The following is a 22,671-nucleotide window of genomic DNA, read 5'->3' as shown; positions in this document are numbered from 1 at the left end:
TCAGAGCCCATCCTTCTCCTTCCAATAGGGACAGAAAAAGATAAACTCTGAACCAGTGCAGCCAGTTTAGCTGCAAAGAACAGACCCATAATCAGAGAAGCGACATCGTTACCCCTTCCATGTTTTCCATAATCGCCATGTTGGGCCCGCAGCTGTCCATGTGTAATCTAAAATGCTTTTGGTGAACAACAAAGATGAAATAATACGTGAGCGTTGCGGTCGTTAAGTGGAACGGGTCCGTGACGGTCAGCCAATCAGCAAGCGGAACGCCATTGTCACTTCTCTGATTATATAGGACTCTAGGGAATTCTATCGGACGCAAGCCGTGCCATTTTGCTCCGATTGGTCGAGTTTTAATGCAATCTTTGCGAAATATCTAAAATCGCCGGTCGCGCGATTACAAATAATATAATATATAATACAAATAATAATATATTTCGCGAGATAAGAATTATTATCGAGCATCATGACACGCGAGAACAAAGAAAATATTTTTTCTAATCTCATTGTTGATTAAAAATATTTTGCGATTTTCATGCGTTACATCACATCACATCACATCACATCACATCACTATCACTTGCGAAAATCGTAGATCGGAGAGATCGAAGCTCGGAGCGTGGAATGAGAAATTTTCTGCGTGTCACGCTACTCACGCTTATTATGCATCATTCTCGGCTCCGTTTACGAATCTCCTAATGTTATTCCATGCCAATTGCATATGATACGTTGTTCATAAAGCTCTCAATTTAACCATTATTCACAGTCTTACATTTGATCAGCTCTTCATTATTAAAGAAGAAGAAGAAATCTTTTACTTGCCTAGCATGTTAAATTTATGTATCTAATGTGGACTTTTGTCTGTTTATTGACTTTATATATAATCAGTCGTGATAATATATTACATATTTACTTGAGACAACATGTTTACACATTGGATTGTCCAAATAACGCACTGATAAAATCAAGTAGTCATTACGTGTAGCTGTAAGGGTCATTGTGAATATATACTGTAAGCACGAAGGAGAGATTGGAAAGCGATGAAAATGACGACGGTTCCAGCTAAGCATACTCTTCATAGTGGAATTTTTCATCCTGTCTTACGACAGTGGCAGTCTCCAAATATAGAGATCACTGTCAATAATCTTATGTATCCCATATTCGTATCGTAAGTATGATATCTGATTGCTCTATCTAAATAATATAATTTATGCAAACATATATCTACATACATCTTTCTATCAAATATGCGTAATCTTATTAAAAATTTATTCATTTGTACCTGTATTGTATATATATATATTTCTGCTAATTGCAATATTATGGAAATGTGACTTTTGTATTTCTAGGGATGAGAAAAATAATAAAGACGCTATTAATAGTATGCCTGGCGTATACCGTTATGGCATTAATCATCTGGAAAACATGTTACAACCTTTAATCGCCAAAGGACTGCAGTCTGTCTTATTATTTGGCGTATCGCAACATCTTGATAAAGTAATATTAACGAATTGCAATAATGTAGAAAGAGAGAAAAAAAAAATTCTCTAAATAACACAAAAATATATTGAAATATACTAATTATCTTATTTTATTTTTTGTAATAATTTCTATATTTCTGACTATATATTTTTAACTGCAATTAAATATTTAATGAGAAAGTTTTCTTTTTTTAATTCTATCAATTTTTTTAGGATGAGATTGGAAGCAACGCCGATAGCGCGAGAAATCCTATTATTCAAGCTGTATCATTATTGCGAAGAAAGTTTCCCAATTTATTGATAGCATGCGACGTTTGTTTATGTCCATATACAATTCATGGACACTGCGGTATCCTCAAAAACGATGGTAGCATAAATAATGCGGACAGTGTTCGAAGAATTGCTGAAATTGCTGTGTCGTATGCAAAAGCTGGTAAAAAAAGTTCATACATTCTAAAAATTATCTTTAAGATATAATTATCTATATAATAATTATTTCAAAAATATTCGTAACCCATTACAGGCGCACAAATTGTTGCACCATCCGACATGATGGATGGCAGGATAAGTGCAATAAAACAAGGTCTAGCTACTGCTGGATATTCAAATAAAGTAGCAGTTTTATCATATGCCGTAAAGTTCGCGTCAGGGCTTTACGGACCTTTTCGGGACGCATCGCAGTCTGCTCCAAAGTTTGGCGATCGCAAATGTTATCAGTTGCCACCTGGTAGCAATGGTTTGGCAGCTAGAGCTGCTGTAAGTTTTTGCTTATTATTGTATTAATTTTTCACTCATTATTCACATAACATATCTGAAATATTTATAAGGAAAATAAAATCTATATAAATGTATAATATCTCATTCTGTTAAATTATATTCAAATATATCAAATGTATAATAGTCATACAGTCAAAATTATATTCGTAATTCCTTTTTTGCACTTGGCATTAAAATCACAGAAAAAATTGATATATATATATATATGTGTGTGTGTGTGTGTGTGTGTGTGTGTGTGTGTGTGTGTGTGTGTGTGTGTGTGTGTGTGTGTATGTGTGTTTGTAATATATGCAATCTGTTCAATTTTTTTGAAAGGCAAGAGATGTAGATGAAGGAGCAGATATGTTGATAGTAAAGCCAGGACTGCCTTATTTGGACGTGGTACGGCATACAAAGGATGCACATCCACAATATCCTATATTTGTGTATCAAGTGTCGGGAGAATATGCCATGCTATATCACGGTGCACAAAACGGCGCGATCAATTTGGAGAACGTGCTGAACGAAATATTACTTTCCATGAGAAGAGCGGGTGCTGACTGTATCATAACATATTTTACGCCATTGATCTTGGATATGCTGCAACCGAAAAGCAAGTTATAATTACTAATAATTATTAAATATTGTATAAATACACTTAAAAAAAAAGAAGAAAGGAAGCACTTTGCTTCTTATGCTAAAAATTGGGCTATTTACAAACCGCTGAAACTCGGCGAAAAATCATCGTAGACGAAAATTTAAAAAAGCATTTTGAAGCTTGAAGTTTCAATTCTAATGCGTTAGTTTAATAAAAAAAAAAATTTTTTTATCTTTCTTGTTCTGTGTTTTAAAAAAGGAATACATTGTTTTGTTCCTTGAAATTACATATTTTTGGCATTCTGCCGCTCGATAAAAAAATTTCTTTCAAAAAATATAAGTCAAGTTACATAAACTATAAAATTTTGTCCACAAAACACTTTTTTTTTATTTTCCTACGATTTTTTTTAGTCGAGTTATACAAATTCGAAACTAAATCTATCTTTTTTAGAAATTCTTTTTTATATGGCACAGATAAAAGATAAAAATATTTGTAAAAACTGTCTATAGTACACACGTTAAGATTGATACTTCAAGCCTCAAAATGCTTTTTTAACTTTTTGTCTAGGATACTTTTTCGCCGAGTTTCAGCAGTTTAAAAATAGCTTAATTTTGAGCGTAATAAGTAGCGAAAAGTGTTTTCAGAATTTTTTTCAGTAGTGCATATAGATATAAATATGTATGTATATATATATATATATAAAATTATTCATCATACTAACTTAAGTATTATAATAAATAATATTATGATATTAAAAAAATTTATTTATTTAATATCATCTTCAGATTTTAATTAAATTCATATGATTAATATTATTTAATATTATGAATAATATAGTTATAATCGTAGGAAAAATTAATTTTTATGCAGAGAAATAAATTTTAATGGGATTAATGGGCAGATTTTAATATGACAAAGTTTACAAATTCTGTATCACAGAATGTGATATCATTTAATTTCATCATTCAAATTTGTTAAATAATGCCTTTGTGTTATAATGCTAGTGAAATAATGATGTGCGAAATAAAGATGGTGCGTTATTACGAACAAATGTTTCGCTTACCTGTTACCTAAGGTAACGAGCGGATACCGTTACATCACGTTACGCTGAATGGTGTCGCGATGCGCGCGAAGCGCAATCAGAATAACACGTTCATCCGCGGCCATTTATTTCAAATATAATCTTGTATAATGTCTGCATGTTTTTGTGCAACAAACTGGAAGAAACAAACATTCTCGTTATTTCGACTATTTAAGATTTAAGACATAACTAGAAAATGAATCGTATGCAGATATATTATACAAACTTTAATAGGAATAAATACACACGCATACACACACGCGCGCGCGCACGAAATACTACCCAAAAGTTTGGGAATTTGTCGATAAAAAAAGAGTTGTTTACTCTAACTCTTAGTTTTCACTGTCTCTTTCGAAGTAATCATCTGATTGGGGGGCATAGGCAACCCAGCGTTTATTCACGATTCTATCCATCCTTGGAAATATGATTGTTTTAAGCAACCTCCTGCAATGTTGCCTCAGAGCTCCTCAATTGTCAAAATAATTCAAAACAATAGTGTCCAAACACAATCTTTTTTTACGACTCTATAAAAATGACATAAACATAGGAGAAGTACAATTACATCAAATATATCGTGACTTTTTATTTTCCAACAAGATTCAGAGATTTTTCTTCTCATGATTAAAAAGGCGAAACTATTTAGATTTATTTTTATTTACTTCATACAAAATTTGTTCAAAAAAACATTATAAAAAATCATACTTTATTAAAATATACATTAAATAATTATTTCAGTGAAACTCATTATTTTTTTTTATCCTGAAAACATTGAAATAAAATTTTTATATGTGTATTATATTTTACATCAAAATGATATCTTTTTATATTTTTAAAGCAAGATTATCACGCACAATGCTAATGACTGAAAGTCTGAAAATATCTATTAAAAATTCGGCTGTCTTCTTCGTTTATAATAATAACTCTTTCAACGAAATTCATGTTTCTCTTTTTCGTCGAAAAGTTTAAAAAAATTTATATATTTTTGTATTATAACTTACAAGAAAACATTTTTATCTGAAAGCAGATTGTCAATTATCAATGATACATAGATAAGAATAATCAATCAAGTATACGTAGCAATATGCTTAATATTTCCTTTAAGGATTTATTCTCTTCGCGCATCTTTAATTTTGCATCTGTAATTTAGGTTTAGATTATAAAAAAATCCTAAACGCATGAATTTGCAATGAAAGTATTATTTAAGAATATCGATAGTCATGCTGGATACCCGTCTCGCGATATTTAGCTGATGCAAGCTATCGATACTCGTCGATGAGAGAACCGTGAGGCGTCGAGGGAGCGAGACAGAGCGAGAGCGAGAGCGAGAGCGAGAGCGAGAGCGAGAGCGAGAGCGAGAGCGAGAGCGAGAGCGAGAGCGAGAGCGAGAGCGAGAGCGAGAGCGAGAGCGAGAGCGAGAGCGAGAGCGAGACCGCAAACTCTCCGGAATATCGGAATGATGTCCACGTGTTCCGTCTGTCGTATCTTATCAACCACGGGCGAATCGCGACGACTGGTGAAGGTTCTGAAAAGTATGCGATCGTGACGTGGGCCAATAAGGCGCGGCCAACTGTACGCACGTCTGACCAATCGCTACCGTTGTCTTCCGTCGACGCCGGCCAATCGGCGCCGGCCACGACGAAATATTCCCGTTAATATCCCGACTGCGAGTCCGAATCGTCATCAGTCATCGTTTTACCGTTCGCTGCAGATATCGAGGATCTCTCTTCGTAAGTAACGCGCGTCAAAGGACTTTCGGCGGAGCAAACCGACGATACATATTCTGTTGGTAAGCAAATTCTCCATTTGGAATATCACTTTCAAAAGCTCGTCTCGGCTCGAGAGGCTTCGCTTAAATTGACGTATCGACCGACGTGTCAACCGGGATTCGATGCGGGTCTCGTTGGTACGAGAACGTTCTGCATGAGAATCTTGGATCTTGAATCTTGCATCTTAGATATCTCTTGTCGTAAATTGTTACTCGCAGCTGACGTAGATTTCAAAACGATGATCTTTCTTGATTATTTTTCGATTGCATGTTATTGTACGTTTTTTGCTAATTCAAACTTTGTTTCTTCGTATCTGGGAATCGCTGCGTGTGAATCTTCTGCCACGTTTGATCACGAGTCGCTCGATACGTCTCCGGTCTCCGGTCGAAACCCGTGGAAATTTCCGCGTGTTCTTTCCACTGTATAAAGACATTCGCGAATAATCTTGGTCAATCCATCGGTCACGATTCGTTGGGATATGTTGAATCTCTGAAGACATGACGCGTGACACGCTTTTCGAGCCGAAATCTGCCCGATCGAATCTGATAGCTCATAAGAGCGTCGTGTAACAACTAATCTCTTATTAATTTATATAAGGATTCAATCGAGCGAATTGAAACATATTGAAATGTTTGGAAGCAATTTTGCGAAAATCTAAAGGTCATTTACGCGTCAGTAGATGTATCGATATGGTATCAAATATATAAAGCTAAAGACCCATCTTTCTAATGTATGATTGAAGAAAAGAAAAGGAAAAAAAAAAAAAAAAAATTATCGAAGCGTCTTACAAAGCGAAGTTTATTCGAATAAGATTTATTTTTATATCATTTTTTAATTTATTGTTAAAGTAAAATTTATTTTGATAAATATTTATTAATTTTAAGTATTATATTTTGTTAATTATTGATAATTAATATTTTAAATTAGAGATATATAATAATTGAACTATATGATAAAATCGAATTATACATATATGATAAAAAAAACTTATCAAGATCTCTAAGAAATGTCATACTAGTTATTAGTATTAAAGAAATGATATGTTTGTGTAGAGAAATTCGTGTAGATTAAAGAAAAATTGCACTCTCGCCCGTGCATTAATCCTATAATTATTATTATTAATAATTTATTAAATTAGGTAAAGTTTACACGCTAAACCATGAAGAAAGGCAAAGCTCTACTGTTGATGGTGGGGCTGCTCTCAGTCGCCACGATCGCGAAGGAGGATAAAGAGAAGGAAGATATCGGTACGGTGATAGGAATTGATCTGGGTACAACCTATTCCTGGTGAGTACGCGACGATATATTAGCAATCATCGAGAGAACGATGATTCGTAATTTTTTTTTCTCCTTCCATGCAAATTGATCAAACATTATGCGCGCCTTTTAGCGTTGGGGTTTACAAGAACGGCCGCGTGGAGATAATAGCCAACGATCAGGGTAACCGTATCACGCCGTCTTACGTGGCGTTCACCAACGACGGCGAACGTCTGATCGGCGACGCTGCCAAGAATCAATTGACGACGAATCCGGAGAACACAGTGTTCGATGCTAAACGGTTGATCGGCCGTGAGTGGTCGGACCCGACTGTACAGCACGATGTGAAATTCTTTCCGTTCCCTGTCATCGAGAAGAACAGTAAACCGCACATCAAGGTCGAGACTAGCCAGGGTGAGAAGGTGTTCGCGCCCGAGGAAATTTCAGCTATGGTACTGGGCAAAATGAAGGAGACCGCCGAGGCATATCTCGGCAAGAAAGTCACTCATGCTGTGGTCACCGTGCCGGCTTACTTTAATGACGCACAAAGACAGGTGTAGTATTGATAATCTGTGTTTTGAAATGTAATGAAGATATATATATATGTATATATATATATCTTAAGAGCGCAAGCATATATTGAATCTTCAAGTTTATGTACTGTTTAATGTATTTCATATCGAGAAAACGATATTTATTTTCGCGACAAATCCATTCTATTGATTACTTTCGAAACAGGCGACTAAGGACGCTGGAACGATCTCTGGTTTGGTCGTAATGAGGATTATCAATGAGCCGACTGCCGCCGCGATTGCATATGGTCTGGACAAGAAAGATGGCGAGAAGAACGTGCTGGTATTCGATTTGGGCGGCGGTACCTTCGATGTGAGTCTTCTTACCATCGACAATGGTGTATTTGAGGTCGTCGCTACTAATGGCGACACCCACTTGGGTGGCGAAGACTTTGATCAGCGCGTAATGGATCATTTCATCAAATTGTATAAGAAGAAGAAAGGCAAGGATATCCGCAAGGATAACCGAGCTGTGCAAAAACTGCGTCGCGAAGTTGAAAAAGCCAAGCGAGCGCTCAGTGCCAGCCATCAGGTATGTCATATATGTCTCTATCTTTCTATATTTATTTACATGTTTTAGATATATATACGATCGTATTTTCTTACCTTTTCTTCTTTATCTTTTCTCTTTTCTCATCGAGCGCGATTATTATATATCTATGATTGTTACAGGTTAGGATCGAAATTGAATCGTTCTTCGAGGGCGAGGACTTCTCCGAGACGTTGACCCGTGCCAAATTCGAGGAGCTGAATATGGACCTCTTCCGAAGTACCTTGAAACCTGTACAGAAAGTTCTGGAAGATTCTGACATGAGCAAGAAAGATGTAGACGAGATTGTTTTGGTCGGCGGTTCGACCAGGATTCCGAAAGTTCAGCAGTTGGTTAAGGAATTTTTTGGCGGCAAGGAACCGTCGCGGGGCATTAATCCCGACGAAGCCGTCGCTTATGGTGCCGCTGTACAAGCTGGTGTGCTCTCTGGAGAACAGGACACTGATGCTATTGTACTTCTCGATGTTAATCCTCTCACCATGGGTATTGAAACTGTCGGAGGTGTAATGACTAAACTCATTCCAAGGTAAATCTAACCTTTGATTATATATTGATCGAAATGATTCCAAGCGGTTTTGTGTGTGTAATCTTAATTATAAAAATTTTATTCAGGGAGCACTTTTTCAAGCAGATACATACAGCAGTGTATTATTTTTTTAATACGATATATTTCTGCATAAATTTGCAAACTTAAAAAAAAGAAAACTTTGTTTTTATCGGATCGTCATTAAATTCTTCAATATTTGGATTATTTGTTGATTAATTTGTCAAGGTTATGCGCGAGGTGGTAAAACGATGAGATGAAACGTGACATTTTTCATTTATTTGCGTAGAAACACAGTTATTCCCACGAAGAAATCTCAGATTTTCTCCACGGCGTCCGACAGCCAGCACACCGTCACGATTCAGGTGTACGAAGGCGAGCGTCCCATGACAAAGGACAATCATTTGCTCGGCAAGTTTGATCTGACCGGCATTCCGCCGGCGCCGCGCGGTATACCGCAGATTGAGGTAACCTTCGAGATCGATGCCAATGGTATTCTGCAAGTGTCCGCCGAAGACAAGGGCACGGGCAATCGCGAAAAGATCGTCATTACGAATGATCAGAATCGCCTTACGCCCGACGACATCGAACGGATGATCAAGGATGCAGAGAAGTTCGCCGACGACGACAAGAAGCTTAAAGAGCGAGTGGAAGCGCGCAATGAGCTCGAGTCGTACGCGTATTCGCTCAAGAATCAATTGGCCGACAAAGAAAAGCTCGGTTCGAAAGTGAGCGATGCGGACAAGACCACGATGGAGGAAGCGATCGAGGAGAAGATCAAGTGGTTGGAGGAGAATCAAGATACCGATCCAGAGGAATACAAGAAACAAAAGAAGGAGCTTAGCGATATCGTTCAGCCGATCATCGCCAAGTTGTATCAGGGCGCAGGCGGTGTCCCACCGACTAGCGGCGGTGACGATGAAGATCTCAAGGACGAGCTTTAACTGCAAGCCGCCGATCCCGCTCCCTTCGGTTCGCGGTTTGGACTGATTACTCGCCTCCACGAGCAAATACTTTACAGAAGTGTCGTTAATACACAATAATTACGAAAAGCTGAGAAAGGGATGGATATGGTTCTCACCGTATGTTTAGCTTTAAAAGTGTGGGTGTCTAGTTCTCTAAATTTCTCCTAGATAATATTGTAGCATATCTAAAATTTAAGACACTTAGGTTAGAAAGACATTTGAAGCTAAATGTGCAGTGAGAAATATACGAATCTTCGTTGTAAATCATCAATATACATTTAAGAAAAGTACGAGAAAGTGCTGAGGATGCTGGGATGTCTCGTCGGATTTTTCGTACACTCCACGTAAGAGTACTTTGACAAATATACGTTATAAATACGTTAAATATTTATTAATATATAGAAAATTTAAACAATTGTTTACGTCTGTCCTAACATTGTCTCGCCTTTTCTTTCAATGAGCAATTCTATCTTGCATTGTAAATTGATCGCTCGATTATGTACATACAAGATGCGGACGAAAGTATTCCGCGCTCGATTGGATTATAATAAAACGAAAGTTTAATGATGTATGCAAGTTTAGAGATATGTGCAATACATATTGTTGTTTAAAGATCTCGTTTTATTATGCTTCATTCGATTGCGCTTGACTCGTTCGATCTTGAATTGTACGATGCCAATATAGGAACGAAGGTATTGTCGTATGGAAATCATCGTCAGCCAGTCTCTGTATTGTGTTTGCTAAGGAGGAATTTAACCCTCTCGATGGAGAGAGAGAGAGAGAGGGAGGGAGGGAGGGAGGGAGGGAGGGAGGGAGGGAGGGAGGGAGGGAGAAACAACCTGGCGTAAAAGGGCCGGGGGAAGGATCTTTCCGACGCTTTGCTCATTCCTCCCCCGCGACGAACACGTACACACATACACATACATTGACTATACTGCGTCGTTAATTTATTTCGAGTTGTTTTGTATGTCCCATTAAGTGTAATAATGATAATCGATTAATCGCGGAACAAAGCGCGTTAAAGGTTTGTTCGCGAGTATGCGTGAGAGAGTGAATGGCGAATGCGCGGATACGCGCACGGGCTTGTAACTCGTATACTGCCATCGAGTTACATCGTACTGTGTACAATGTAGCCCCTGTCTCTACATGTGTGAGCGCAAACATGTATCAGTATCGTAAGAATAAAGATTTTTTTCAGTAAACCGTACAAACATTCTTTAATATTTATCAAAATATTTAAAATTTTTCATTACCTATATCTATCTATTTATTTATCTTCAAACGCGATATATGTACGTGCAAAGATGACACGCGAATATTGTGTTTATAGTCTTTAGAATTTAGAAAGTTTCTTAGAGCTTGATATCCGTTCGGTCATACATAGATGTTAACAGTTTTTCCAAAACAATGGTTTTCTTATAAAACAATATACCTCTCGGTGATACTTTCTTGGTAGAGAAAGAAGATCCATTTCAGATTAATCGAAGCTCTTCTAATCTATCCTAATTATTCTATCGATTTGTCGATACAGTAAATAAAGTGAAAGATTCTATTCTGAGAAATTTATTTAATGACGTTCAATTTTTTAATGATGTGTAACAAAAACAATACAGAGTTTGTATAGACATAATCAATTTCTTACTTAATATAAATTCTTTCGCTCCTATTTTGCATATCAGAATACAACCATTAACCATTAACAGACACGATGATGATACCATAATTCGCTTCTCCGAATGGAACTTTCCGAACACGTTAATTTACTCGGAACAAGATGCTAAGCGCTTACGTATTTTTCACGAATTTATTTAGATACAAAAATAATATCGACAGAGTGGGGAATTTATAGCTGTGTTGAAAAAGTTTTGCGATCTTGAATTACGACCCAAACAATCGTTTTTTTTTTTTTTTTTTTTTTTTTTTTTTTACGAAAGTAAACGCTACAACATTTCGAGGATTTGATATCGCGGAATAATCACAATCGCAATCAAGTGTTGTTTACGCGATAAAAATAAATAGAATAATTTCAATTTAATTATTGCGATATCATGTTATTCAGCTATACATCTTATTTTATTCGTTTAAAATGTAATTTATCGCACGATACTGCAGACTAATTCTTAAAAATTACAAAAAACTCGTTACCTTGCGAATTAAGAATGGCAAATAATTTCCTCAAAGTTTTCACCTGTTGTACGGATTAATTTTGAAACTTTTCCCACACAGCATGTGTACGACAATTCCTCTTACTTCAGTTTCCAAATCACCGAATAATATCGCTTTACGAATTGTGCAATCTGTACACGTATAATAATAATACTATCCTTAAACGAAAACGAGAAGTCGAGAAGTCAATTCGCAGCGATATAATTCCGATCGTCGCAAAATTAATATATTGTACATGCGTAGAAATCTGAAAAGAAGTTTTGAGATTGTTGAAAAATATTTTCTACTTTTTTTTTATGACACACATCCCTTTGATAGCATATATTATGTGGGAAGAAAGATCGTTGGCCGTAAGAATAGCATTTTTAATTAACGTTCGCGCTTTAAAGGTATTATTTTTTTTATGATGATTATACAATATAATACACGTTAAGAGATACACGCTGGGGGGAATGTTTCTCAAGAATCTCAAAGCTCTTTTTCTCAGAGACGCCGAAACATGTAAAATATGTCTAACATAAATCCATCGAACAGGCAGCAGCTGAAGTGAACGACGGTATTATTCGCCTGTGAATCGATTTGTTTCGCCTTTATTTGGGATTTTTCTTTCTGTATGTAAAAAGGTAAGGCCAAAAGACATAGGCGTTCAGTGCGTGAATCACGAACAACGAGAAGGACAATTTTCGTCGTAACTCGCAAAGTTAGTACAATTCGCTCTTACTATTTTACACTGAGAACAAGGTAACGAGGTATTTCATTGCGGTTTTTGTACATGTAGAATTGAATATATATGCCGTTCTTCGAGAGATTTCACTTTTCTTTTTTTCTTCATACTTTTGGCATTTGCATCGAAAGCTTCGAACAACGGGTATTGAGCACTTTTCTTTTTTTCTAGTTTCTTCTTAGATCGTTGAAGCGACAATGTACTAATTATGGAATTATAAACTTTGTCTTTCATATACAATATGTATAATCCTAAGGAACATGATGTATTATTTTCGTACTTGTGTATACTTATGTTAGTCACAAACGTAAGTCTGCATACGACTGATAAAGGATCGAAAATAAAAAGGAAAAGAGAATGAAATTAAAAATGGAAGTCCTTTGGTTGACAAATCATTCATGTACGAAATTATTAATTAATTTAGCGAGCGATAAATCTTTTTTCAACGAGTTCAAGATACCTACCTACCTACCTACCTACCTACCTATCTTAACGAGTATGAATATATATCTCTTCACAATGTTTTCTTTAGTCCTACGCAGACTTGCGAATACTAACGGTATTTGCCTCGAGACGCCTCTAATGATGCCTGTAATGCTTATGAATTGGATAAAGTACGTTCATGCGTGTGTGTGTGTGTGTGTGCTTCCTGGTCGAAATCAATTGAAATTAGATCTCGGAGGATCGTCTTCGGCAAGGAAGCTGACTTGTTCCCGCTTAGATAACGCATAGAGAACATAGTAATGATCCGAGACATCGTATATCGCACTTGGTGCCACATATGTAATGCGATTCATCTCGTTACATCCTCTTCTTCCCTCTCTCCATCACCGTTTTATAATAACTACGTAATGCAGAATTTCTATTTTCCGCTCATTCATTCTTCTCTCTTTACGCGGTAAATATCTTTTTTTCTTCATCTATCATGAACACATTTAACATATTGTTTTCTTCTTCCTGTTTAATTACACAGCGCAACTTTCGAAATCAACTGGACTGTGAAATAACAGCGTGGATAAGTGATTCTCTTCAAGAGTTCTGGCTATACTACTGCTTTCTTTTTTTTTCCTTTTCTTCTCCGTTTTCTTCCCTTCATATACGCCAGTCTATATATCATATACTTTGCGGACGTATTCTTATATAATAATATTAATGAATACATATATTTGCGTGCACACCGCAAGCGGGAAGGATCGGGATTCTAAGATATTTTTCGAATTTCTCATGACACTGCCTTCAAGTATTGAATGCTCTATACTCTATAGCTAAATTTAATATTATAATTAATATAATTTTGTAATATATTGTATACACACACACGATTATACATATGCGATTATAGAAGAGATTTGCTTGTACTATGATAAGATTGCTATTAGCGATTGAGTTTAGAATTCAATTGGTCGATTATTATAAATGTCTATTGTAAAAAAGAAGACGCAGCCCTTAAAGACGAAATCCTTCCCGATCGCGAGACGCACTCCCATACATATACAAATACTATGTAATGCCTACTCGCTAATGCCAGTGAATACAATTGAGCTACTAATATGATCGTAGCGTGTACATTATCCTTAAACTCGCGTTTCAGTAACTATAGACGCGTTTCGTTTTTCGAAAACAGATCTTTTTTTTGCTCTCACGCCACGAAGTTATCTCGTAAAAATGCGCTAGAAATTCTCCCACCGAATATTAAACGATTTAGATGTGTGTGTGTGAGTGTGTGCGCGTGCGCGCGCAATAAATGTATAAATAATTTCTCTGAGCGCAATGCTTGCAAAACACCAAATTTAGAAATAAGGTGTAAAAGTACAAGATAAATACTTTCGATAAATTATAATTTATTACAAAATTCTCGGTAAAACGCTGCGCAACCGAGATTAACAATCGTTTGTGTGAATTTTCTTTTGAGAAATATGAACCTTACCAATAAATTTATCACGGTTTTCTTTCATCGAGTCATAAACACGCAATTTTGTTAAAAATTTCTATATAAAAAATTTCTATATATATTTTAATCGTTACATACAATGTGTCTTGAATTGAATACATAGCCGTTTTGATAAAGTATTGATAGAGAGAATCGGTTTTCCATTCCTTTTTTTATCTTTTTTGAAACTTAATTTAACGCTAATTAATTTCTTAATGTGATGTACGGATAAAACTTTTTCAACAATCAACAATAAAGAATCAATCTCTTGTTCTTTTTGCCTAGTTCGACAAAAAAGTGTGACTTCAATCTTTAAAGATTTAACTAGAGATTTAACTAGAATTTGATTTTATTTTCATTAGAGTAGTAAAGTGCTTAAAATCGTTTAAAAGAATCAAATTTACTTATACATTCTATCCAAAACATTGTTGTATTGAAATAGAATTCATTCGTCGATTGTTATTGATAGCTTTTGATCCACAGATTATCAAAAAGACAGCTGCAAAGAACAGGTGAACAGTTAAACACTTAATTGAAATTTGTTTCAAAGACCTGAGAATGTTCATCCACGCTGTACTTTTTAGCAATCAGGTATGAAGGAGGTACATATGCTTCTCATACGCGAAAACCCGAAAGGGGAAAACCCGAGACGATAATTCGTAGATCAAGAGCTCGTTGCCGAAAGATACGGTACAGAATTTTCAACAGAAAATTCACGCGTTAATTCATTCGCGCATAGCGACTAAAATTCAACAAATATAATAAAATACGGTGCGCTTCTGGGCCGCGTCGCCTTAAATATCATTTCCCTAGTTTGAACAACAACAATGTATCTCGTATCACAGTATATTATTCAGTAGTGTATTTAGTATTTGTCTCTCGCTTGTCTTCACTTTCGATATGGCAAATATGAGATAGTAACAGTAAAATTATACTAATGTAAGTCTATAACTCTTTGGGGCTAAATGCGTATCACAGTGGGAAAATTTTCAACGTTCCTATGTTCATCACCGTTCTCCTCTATCTTTCGCTTTCTTCTTTTTTTGTCTTTTTAGTTTTACTTATTTTAGATTATTATTTTTTAACTGTCCAGAAGCGCACCGGTTACCAGAAGCGTGTCACTTTTGTTTCTTTTTTTCTTTTATTATTTTCTAATAAGATCACGTTATCGATACGCGCACGTTATTACAAAGAAGCGTAAACCGGCAACCAGTATTAAGCAAGCAATATAGTAATATAATATTAGAGAGTATAAGATTTTTCTTTTTCTTTATCATATTAGTCAAAAAAATGCACCATATGTTACTTAAGATACGCGTTTCCGTATCCGCTGTACAGTCTTATAACTAACTTTTCGCTGCGTAGTGTGTCTCTGATAATGCACTATTTTATGGAACATAGGACTATTGAATTGTACTTTTTTTTCTTTTTTTTACTTTTCAAAGATTATTGCAGTTGCATATAAAACTTTCGGAGATTTTTAAAATGTCTTACATCACGAAAATACCTTTGAGGCTAACTAACGATATATCTATGTTCTTTTCGATCATTCTCATAAAAATAAAAATAAAGTAAAGTTTAAGTTACAGTTAACTCAGATTCAAACAATCTCTTGTGTATCTTTTTCTCTCTATAAATACTAGAAAGGGGGAAAAAAATGGGGGGGGGGGAGAAAAGCAGCGATATTTTCGATGTAACATGTCCTTGATAGCAATCTTACAGCAAATGATAATGTAAGATTTCAACTTGTTTCAGGAAAAAAAAAGGTACTTACAAATTTCAAATATATTATTAAAATAAAATAAAATATAAAAAGCAAGATTTTATATGCAACGGCTTAATAAAAAAGTATATGTAACTGAGTTATATATTGCTTATACGATTATCGAATTGATGCGATATCGCGCGCCGATGTTCGCTAAAAATAAAATCGCCGAGTTATTTTAAGTAGTGTTATCGTCGAAAATCCAAATCCGAAGTAAAAAAATACTTGATTTTTTTTTACACATAAAAGGAAAATACTACACAGCTGTTCCCTAACACCCTAAGAACATGTAATAGATAATTTTAATATCATTGTCATGCGCCAATAATAATACACGGCGCTATTCGCGGTATGCTCTCGATAATCTTCATTGTTCACTTGCAATACTCTATAATTCTACGTTCAAAATGTATTATCTCTCCGTTAAATCTTAAATGAATTAATAGATGGGGCAAAATTAAACAATTTGATTCAATTATGCTTGTATACGCAAATACATGCCGATGTTCGGAACTTGTAAAAAAAAGCGAGTAGTTTAAGACTTCAAAATTTGCCACTGTTTTAAGTAATTGATGAAAGCTCTATTTGTAACTTTCCTTCATCTCTATTCATTACATTAGTTTTCCTGTCAGTCCGCGCGCGCGCGCGCGCGATTCGATTTTGATGAAAAATCAGTATAATCTCACTATAATCGGCTTTTAAAACTGCCAAAACAATGTATTACTGCACTTTTGTATCAAAATATGCTTTAAGAGAATAAACTCCCTTTCTTTGCTCGACTTCTTGCATCATATCCTAATGAAGAAAAATATTTCGAAGAATTTTCTGCACAAGTACAATAAAGAGGTGCGATCAACGCGTGCACGATTTTTTATAAATCGATGATACTTACGGATAAAGATTTAATGTGTGTTGACATTTAAAACAAAGATTGGGAGAACGCCTGGATGACAATAGGTACGGTAGCATCGAAACCGTTAATTGTTAAGATATTTTTGTCACAATTTATCTTACGATATGTTGAGGAACAGCATATGCTGCAATTAATCAGTCTGTAAAAAGAAGATTTCGCGTCTTTATTCGTTTAAATTTAAGAAATTCATGCAATAAATAAAAATGTGCATTTACTTTGCCTGTGGATGTTTCAGTTCATCTCTGTATGATATGAGGGCTTTCTGAGATTCATCATACTTTTCATACACTTGATCCACAACATTGATAAAAACATCATATTTCGTCTTTTGCTTCATGGCCCACAATATTGGTTTACTCAGATTAATACCTGCAACGGGTATTTTCTTTAATGTCATCAAAATGTCGCTGCAGGATTGCGACTTGTCGACGTCTGCCGTGTAAACTCCAACGTGCTTAAACGTCGCTACGGTAACGTTCGTTTCGCAACGCAAAAGCATCATCGCGATCAGACAGCCCGTCTCGGCGCCAGTCATGTTAGCGTTCTGCCAAGCACGTCCTTCCAACATCGGCTTGTTCATACCAATTGTCACTAGGTAGCGCAAGTTTGTGGGTTGTTGATACTAAAAATGATGTAACGGTATTGTTATTATATTAATAACTATAATAATATAACAAGATTATAATTAAACTGCACTTTCACAAATATCGTAATGCGACCTATAAGAGAAATTGACTTACAGCAAATGACAAATCAAATGTTTCGCGTAGAGTGCTTACTACTTTGATATTCGGATAAGGTACGGGCGGAAGAGTTTTCTTTGCTGATTCTTGGACTTTTCGCTTCTCGTAACTCAAAGGTCTTGAAAATGTATATACGTATAAGTGGTATAATCTTAAGTCTAATCTTTCACCCATAGAAAGGCGCACAAATGCACTTACTTTCCACAATTTTCATAATTTTTTAAAGTGATGTAAATTGATGCCGGATGAATTTTACTTTGCGCTACATGTTCTGCATTAGTGAACTGCTCCGTTACTTTCTCGACTGCCAATCCGTCCGACTCTAATAATCCAAGATTGCTAATCCTTTGCAGATTATTTAAGAGCGTAATGGTATCCATCGACGATATCAATGAATTCCAAACCTTGATACGAAATAGCCAGACGTTATGTTAGCCCATTGATGCTTGATAAATATCGATTAACGTGATTAACAAAATTTTTTTTCCGTTTACATAACATTAAAAAATAAGTGCTTGTTTTTAGTCATATATTTTATTATGCAAATTTTGAACCAATTTTTCTATAATTCTTTAATTTTTTGTAATTTCTTTCTACAATGAGAGAGAGAGAAGATTGAAGCACTTTACCTCCTTGGATTTTAGCAAATGTCCAGGTACGTGCTGTAGCGAGTATCCATATCTTTCCAATAGAGCAGCTGCTCGGACTTCATCTTCACAATGTTTGAAGTCTTCTATATTTTGCAGATATTTCAGTATTTCGTTAATATTTGGATTCTCGGATTGGTCCTCCAAAGCTGCTTTGGTCTTTTCCATGCCATGTATTATATATTTCAGTATCACTCCTTTTTCTATTAAATAATTAACTTCCTAAGTAACATTTTTATACTACCGATTAATAGCTATAACCATCAATCACAATATAACGTAATTTCACTGCATATAAGTTATCTGTTGACATCTACAAGTTATCTTAACTATTAATTTTTAGACAACTTTTAGTGATTGTCATTACACTGGAATCTAATTAGAATTATCTGTATCAATTATAATTATATATAAATAAAAACATAAATAAAAAAATAACAAGAATAAATTTGTTATTGTTATCTCAAAAGAGATTGGTAAATCTCAAAAAATGGCAAAAGCATTGAATTTACAACATTAAACAGTGAATTCACTTGTCATTCTCCAAGATGTACTAATTTTTCTTTCGTAACAATTTTTTTTTAAGCAATTTTTTATAAATCAAGGCTTTATGGATATATACCTGGACTATTGGTTGATGGATGAGCCATCTTGACAATGTCTTTATGCTTCCAACCATATCTGCTTTTGTATTTTGTAACACATTTTGCTAGGTCCAATGGCTCTTTAGAAAGATACCAATTGTTAATAGCCTTCCTCAAACCTTGACCCCAGCCTTGCGTAATAAAATTCAACTCTTTCTCCCTGCACAATTTGGAGACGAATTTAATAAACAAGATAAAGTCCTGTGTAGACACACAGATCTTTGCTACATTATTGTACGCCATGTTACGCAACATCTCGCTCTTGTTTTGCCTGCAGCAAACGGCGAGAGCAAATACCAAAGTTTCTGGATGTGGAACAAGATTACTCTCAAATGCCTACAAACAGTCTCATCTTAGATATAGGAATAAATATTGTTTGATGCGCATTATACACAATATGTATTAATAATTACTTTTATGATTAGTTCTATGGGTACCAGTTGCTTTTCCTCATTGCCGGCAAGTTCTTCTATAGATGGAACATTTTTAATTATAAAATAATTATGAACAAACCAATATCCAGGCTGATAGTTGGCATATTCCTTTCCAACATATAAAAACCGCGATAAACGTATTTCAGGCTCCTCAAATCTATGTTCTTCTTGAATCCGTGGTCGATGCATTTTAGGAGAAAGAATTCTTGGACCAACATATTTATAATGAGTTAATTCAGATATATCTCCAGCCATCTCCTAACAACAACATGTTTAAAACAGTTAAATTATTACAAATGTTAATTGTTATTATTAATTGAAAGTATTATTGGCAGATGACACAATCGTTAATAATAACTTCAGTTTCTGAAAACAATTTTCAAGCAGAAATAATTAGATTAATTTCTTTCTTAAGTATTGTTTTGATTTACACACACTTTTCTGTAATATTTTTTTTTATTAATATTTTATTTATTAATATTAAAAAAGATATATATAGAGTTTATACAAATATATAAAATTAAATTGCCTTGCAAAAGTATTACACACACACGGGCGCGCGCGCGAATACATACATTTATGTTTGAAAATTTTTTGATAAATAGAGCAATTTGGTAAAGAATAAAGAAATATATATATATATATATATATATATATATATATATATATATATATAAACAAAAACTTTAAAAATTATACTGTTTTGTTCAACAAGATATTATTCACCTTTAACCAGTAAAGTGCTCCTTATTTAAGGAAGAGTAAGAACTTTGACTTTGATCATATGTATATGAAACAAATAATCGTGTTTGTCATGAGTTTTTCTATCTATATATGCTTTACTTTTTCTCTCTAAAAAGGAAAAAAAAAAGACATATATGGGAAGAGCACTCTGGGCTTCACACGACCCAATCGTGAATTGACACTCGCATCTCTCGCTCGACACACGCGTCAACATATGACATATGACATATGACATATGTCACGCGTCAAGCGTCAAGCCAGAACATATGTATTTACATGCATACGTGCATACGAGCGCGGATTCCTTCGCGAGGATCGCGCGTACACCTGATACCCGATTGCCGGATAAGGTAACCGCGAAGATACACGGGAAGGTGACGCTTATCTTCATTAGTGGAAGCGATACGAATTTGGCATAAAATCAAACAAGAACCATAACGAGAGAGACGCGATCGTCCTGTTTGCACTTTACCTTGCGTCAATGCGGATCGACGGACGTTACGGAGCAAGCAATACACGCAAGAGAAAATAGAGTAGACGACAAAATATCTACGACGATGATGACGACGATGATAATGTTGAACGATGTGACGACGTGCCCGACGTACGGGTGCGGGTGTGGGTGCGGGGACGCACTGACGCACGCAAGCGACACGGAGCGGCAACGGACGACAAACCATACGACACACGACACACGGCTACAGACCGTATTGCGTAATTCAATACGGCTACATCAGATGGCGCGACACTGATGTTTCGGTTAGAGTCCCTAAAGCCCGTATCCGACTACGCATTAAAAATTGAAGATCGAAGATTAAAGATTAGAATTTGAGTAATCAGAAGGAAAGAAATTAAAATTTCTTCGTCCTAATTGGTCAAATTTCAATTTTTAATCTTCATTTTCGATCTTCAATATGTTGTCTGATACGGGCTTAATTAGAAGATAGTCTGGGCCCATAGACATAGTATATCTAGATCGCGTGTTGTCTTATTATTCTGTACATAGAAGTATTACGGTAAAATGATCGAAAATTGAATATTTTACGAAATATTTTATTTTTTATATCAAAATATGTCAGATTAAAATATAAAATAACTCAAAAAGTACTTAATGAAAAAATACTCTATTATAGTGTTTTGGAAAGCTCTCGATGTCAGCTACAAGAATACTAAGTAAAAAATGGGGGTTTCCATTTAAGATTTTAAAGTTGACCTTCACATGACCTTCAAATGATTTTCCAAGGTCAAATCATTGTCACCATCTTATGGCCCCCTCGAAACCAAACAACTTTTGTCTGAAACATTTTTCTCTTCCGGGCTTGGTTTTTGAGATATTCGACTGGATGGATTAAAATGGCCCACCCAGTATATGAAATTAGATATAAATTTTACATCAAATAAAGTATTAAATATATATAATAAAAAAATATAAACATTAAAAATTACATGCAAGTATTATTTAAAAGTATTATTTAAAAATGTGTAAATATCTATAATAAAAAATATACGCAAATTTATATAAAATTAGATGAAACATGAGAGAATATGGACTTAGGTAATTATATAAGATCATATATATATATATATATATATATATATATATATATATATATATATATATATATATGATATACGGCTGTACATATATGATTTTACATTCATTTTTCTCGGTATAAATTTCATCGTAAAATATTGAATAAATGTATAAAATTTGCATACATATATATATATACAACGAAATACCAATTGATCGTAAAAGCGCGCGCGCACGTGTGTGTGCATTACAATTGCAGCAATTATAATATATTGCATCAATTATAATCTTTTATTCAATCGGCAAACTAACGATAAATGTAATCTCGATTCGTATACGTTTGCGACTAAAGGATTAACGAAGACGATTTTCGTCGGGAATCTGATTCGTTGTACATTAGCCTTTAGGCGCATACATACGAGAGACAAAAGGAGCAAAATGATTGTCCCTCGGCCCTCGGCCATTGCGCGCTTCCCCTCCACCCGCCGTTGATGACTAACAATAAGATCAATTGCACACAAAGATCGAGATAAGTTCAATAAAAATGAATAAATGATTCTCTCAGTCGATCGATCAACTTCAGAATTAACTCGCCGCTATATTTAAATCGATATCGCATTGTAATTGTCTCTTAATCTTCGCGTTGTTACATTATAACAATAAGGAGTAGACACACAGTAATCCAATCCCTTGCTATCTCTAATTAAACACTAATCGACTTCTATATGACGTTTCGTAATTTAATCATCGAACTTATCGTTTAACAAGCCGCAATTTTTCATCGTATCATAGGATATGTTTTTCGACTCTTCCGATCTATACACGTTGCCTAATTGTGTCGATGATAGAATCAAATT

At 35.0% G+C, this 22,671-nt stretch overlaps 3 protein-coding genes across 5 annotated transcripts in view; 2 read left to right on the top strand and 1 right to left on the bottom strand.

Moving 5' to 3' along the window:
• Window positions 1-379: 379 nt before the first annotated feature.
• On the top strand, window positions 380-10,372 carry LOC138937127 (endoplasmic reticulum chaperone BiP). Of its 2 annotated transcripts, XM_070303080.1 has the most exons (10): window positions 380-1,168; window positions 1,350-1,497; window positions 1,695-1,914; window positions 2,005-2,237; window positions 2,574-2,790; window positions 6,858-6,969; window positions 7,073-7,493; window positions 7,678-8,043; window positions 8,184-8,587; window positions 8,895-10,372. In XM_070303080.1, exons 1-10 carry the CDS (start codon window positions 1,041-1,043, stop codon window positions 9,547-9,549), a joined length of 2,904 nt encoding a protein of 967 aa, XP_070159181.1. In that variant the 5' UTR covers window positions 380-1,040; the 3' UTR covers window positions 9,550-10,372. The 2 variants fall into 2 exon arrangements, with proteins under 2 accessions (XP_070159181.1, XP_070159172.1); XM_070303071.1 differs by lacking the exons at window positions 380-1,168; window positions 1,350-1,497; window positions 1,695-1,914; window positions 2,005-2,237; window positions 2,574-2,790 and adding an exon at window positions 5,586-5,702 and having other exon boundaries at window positions 6,821-6,969.
• Window positions 10,373-11,117: 745 nt separating this feature from the next.
• LOC138937136 (RNA-binding protein RO60) lies at window positions 11,118-20,930 on the bottom strand. 2 transcript variants are annotated; one of them, XM_070303095.1, is made up of 9 exons: window positions 20,753-20,930; window positions 19,516-19,794; window positions 19,081-19,438; window positions 18,441-18,661; window positions 18,010-18,215; window positions 17,809-17,929; window positions 17,284-17,690; window positions 17,048-17,207; window positions 11,118-16,950 (listed from the first exon to the last, which is right to left on the bottom strand). In XM_070303095.1, exons 2-8 carry the CDS (start codon window positions 19,789-19,791, stop codon window positions 17,075-17,077), a joined length of 1,722 nt encoding a protein of 573 aa, XP_070159196.1. In that variant the 5' UTR covers window positions 19,792-19,794; window positions 20,753-20,930; the 3' UTR covers window positions 11,118-16,950; window positions 17,048-17,074. The 2 variants fall into 2 exon arrangements, with proteins under 2 accessions (XP_070159196.1, XP_070159205.1); XM_070303104.1 differs by having other exon boundaries at window positions 19,516-19,741.
• Window positions 20,931-21,825: 895 nt separating this feature from the next.
• LOC138937680 (protein charybde) overlaps window positions 21,826-22,671 on the top strand; it is an 8,133-nt gene continuing 7,287 nt past the window's right edge. Inside the window, exon 1 of the mRNA XM_070304183.1 lies at window positions 21,826-21,835. Coding sequence (XP_070160284.1) covers window positions 21,826-21,835 — 10 coding nt within the window. The remainder of the gene's footprint in view (window positions 21,836-22,671) is intronic.

Source organism: Polyergus mexicanus, unplaced genomic scaffold (assembly GCF_030449975.1).
Source record: "Polyergus mexicanus isolate NDT 795.1 unplaced genomic scaffold, iyPolMexi1.0 SCAF_1, whole genome shotgun sequence".
NCBI classification, from domain to species: Eukaryota; Metazoa; Arthropoda; class Insecta; order Hymenoptera; family Formicidae; genus Polyergus; species Polyergus mexicanus.
The sequence above is the reverse complement of the archived record's forward strand: the minus strand, read 5'-3'. Positions and strand labels throughout refer to the sequence as shown.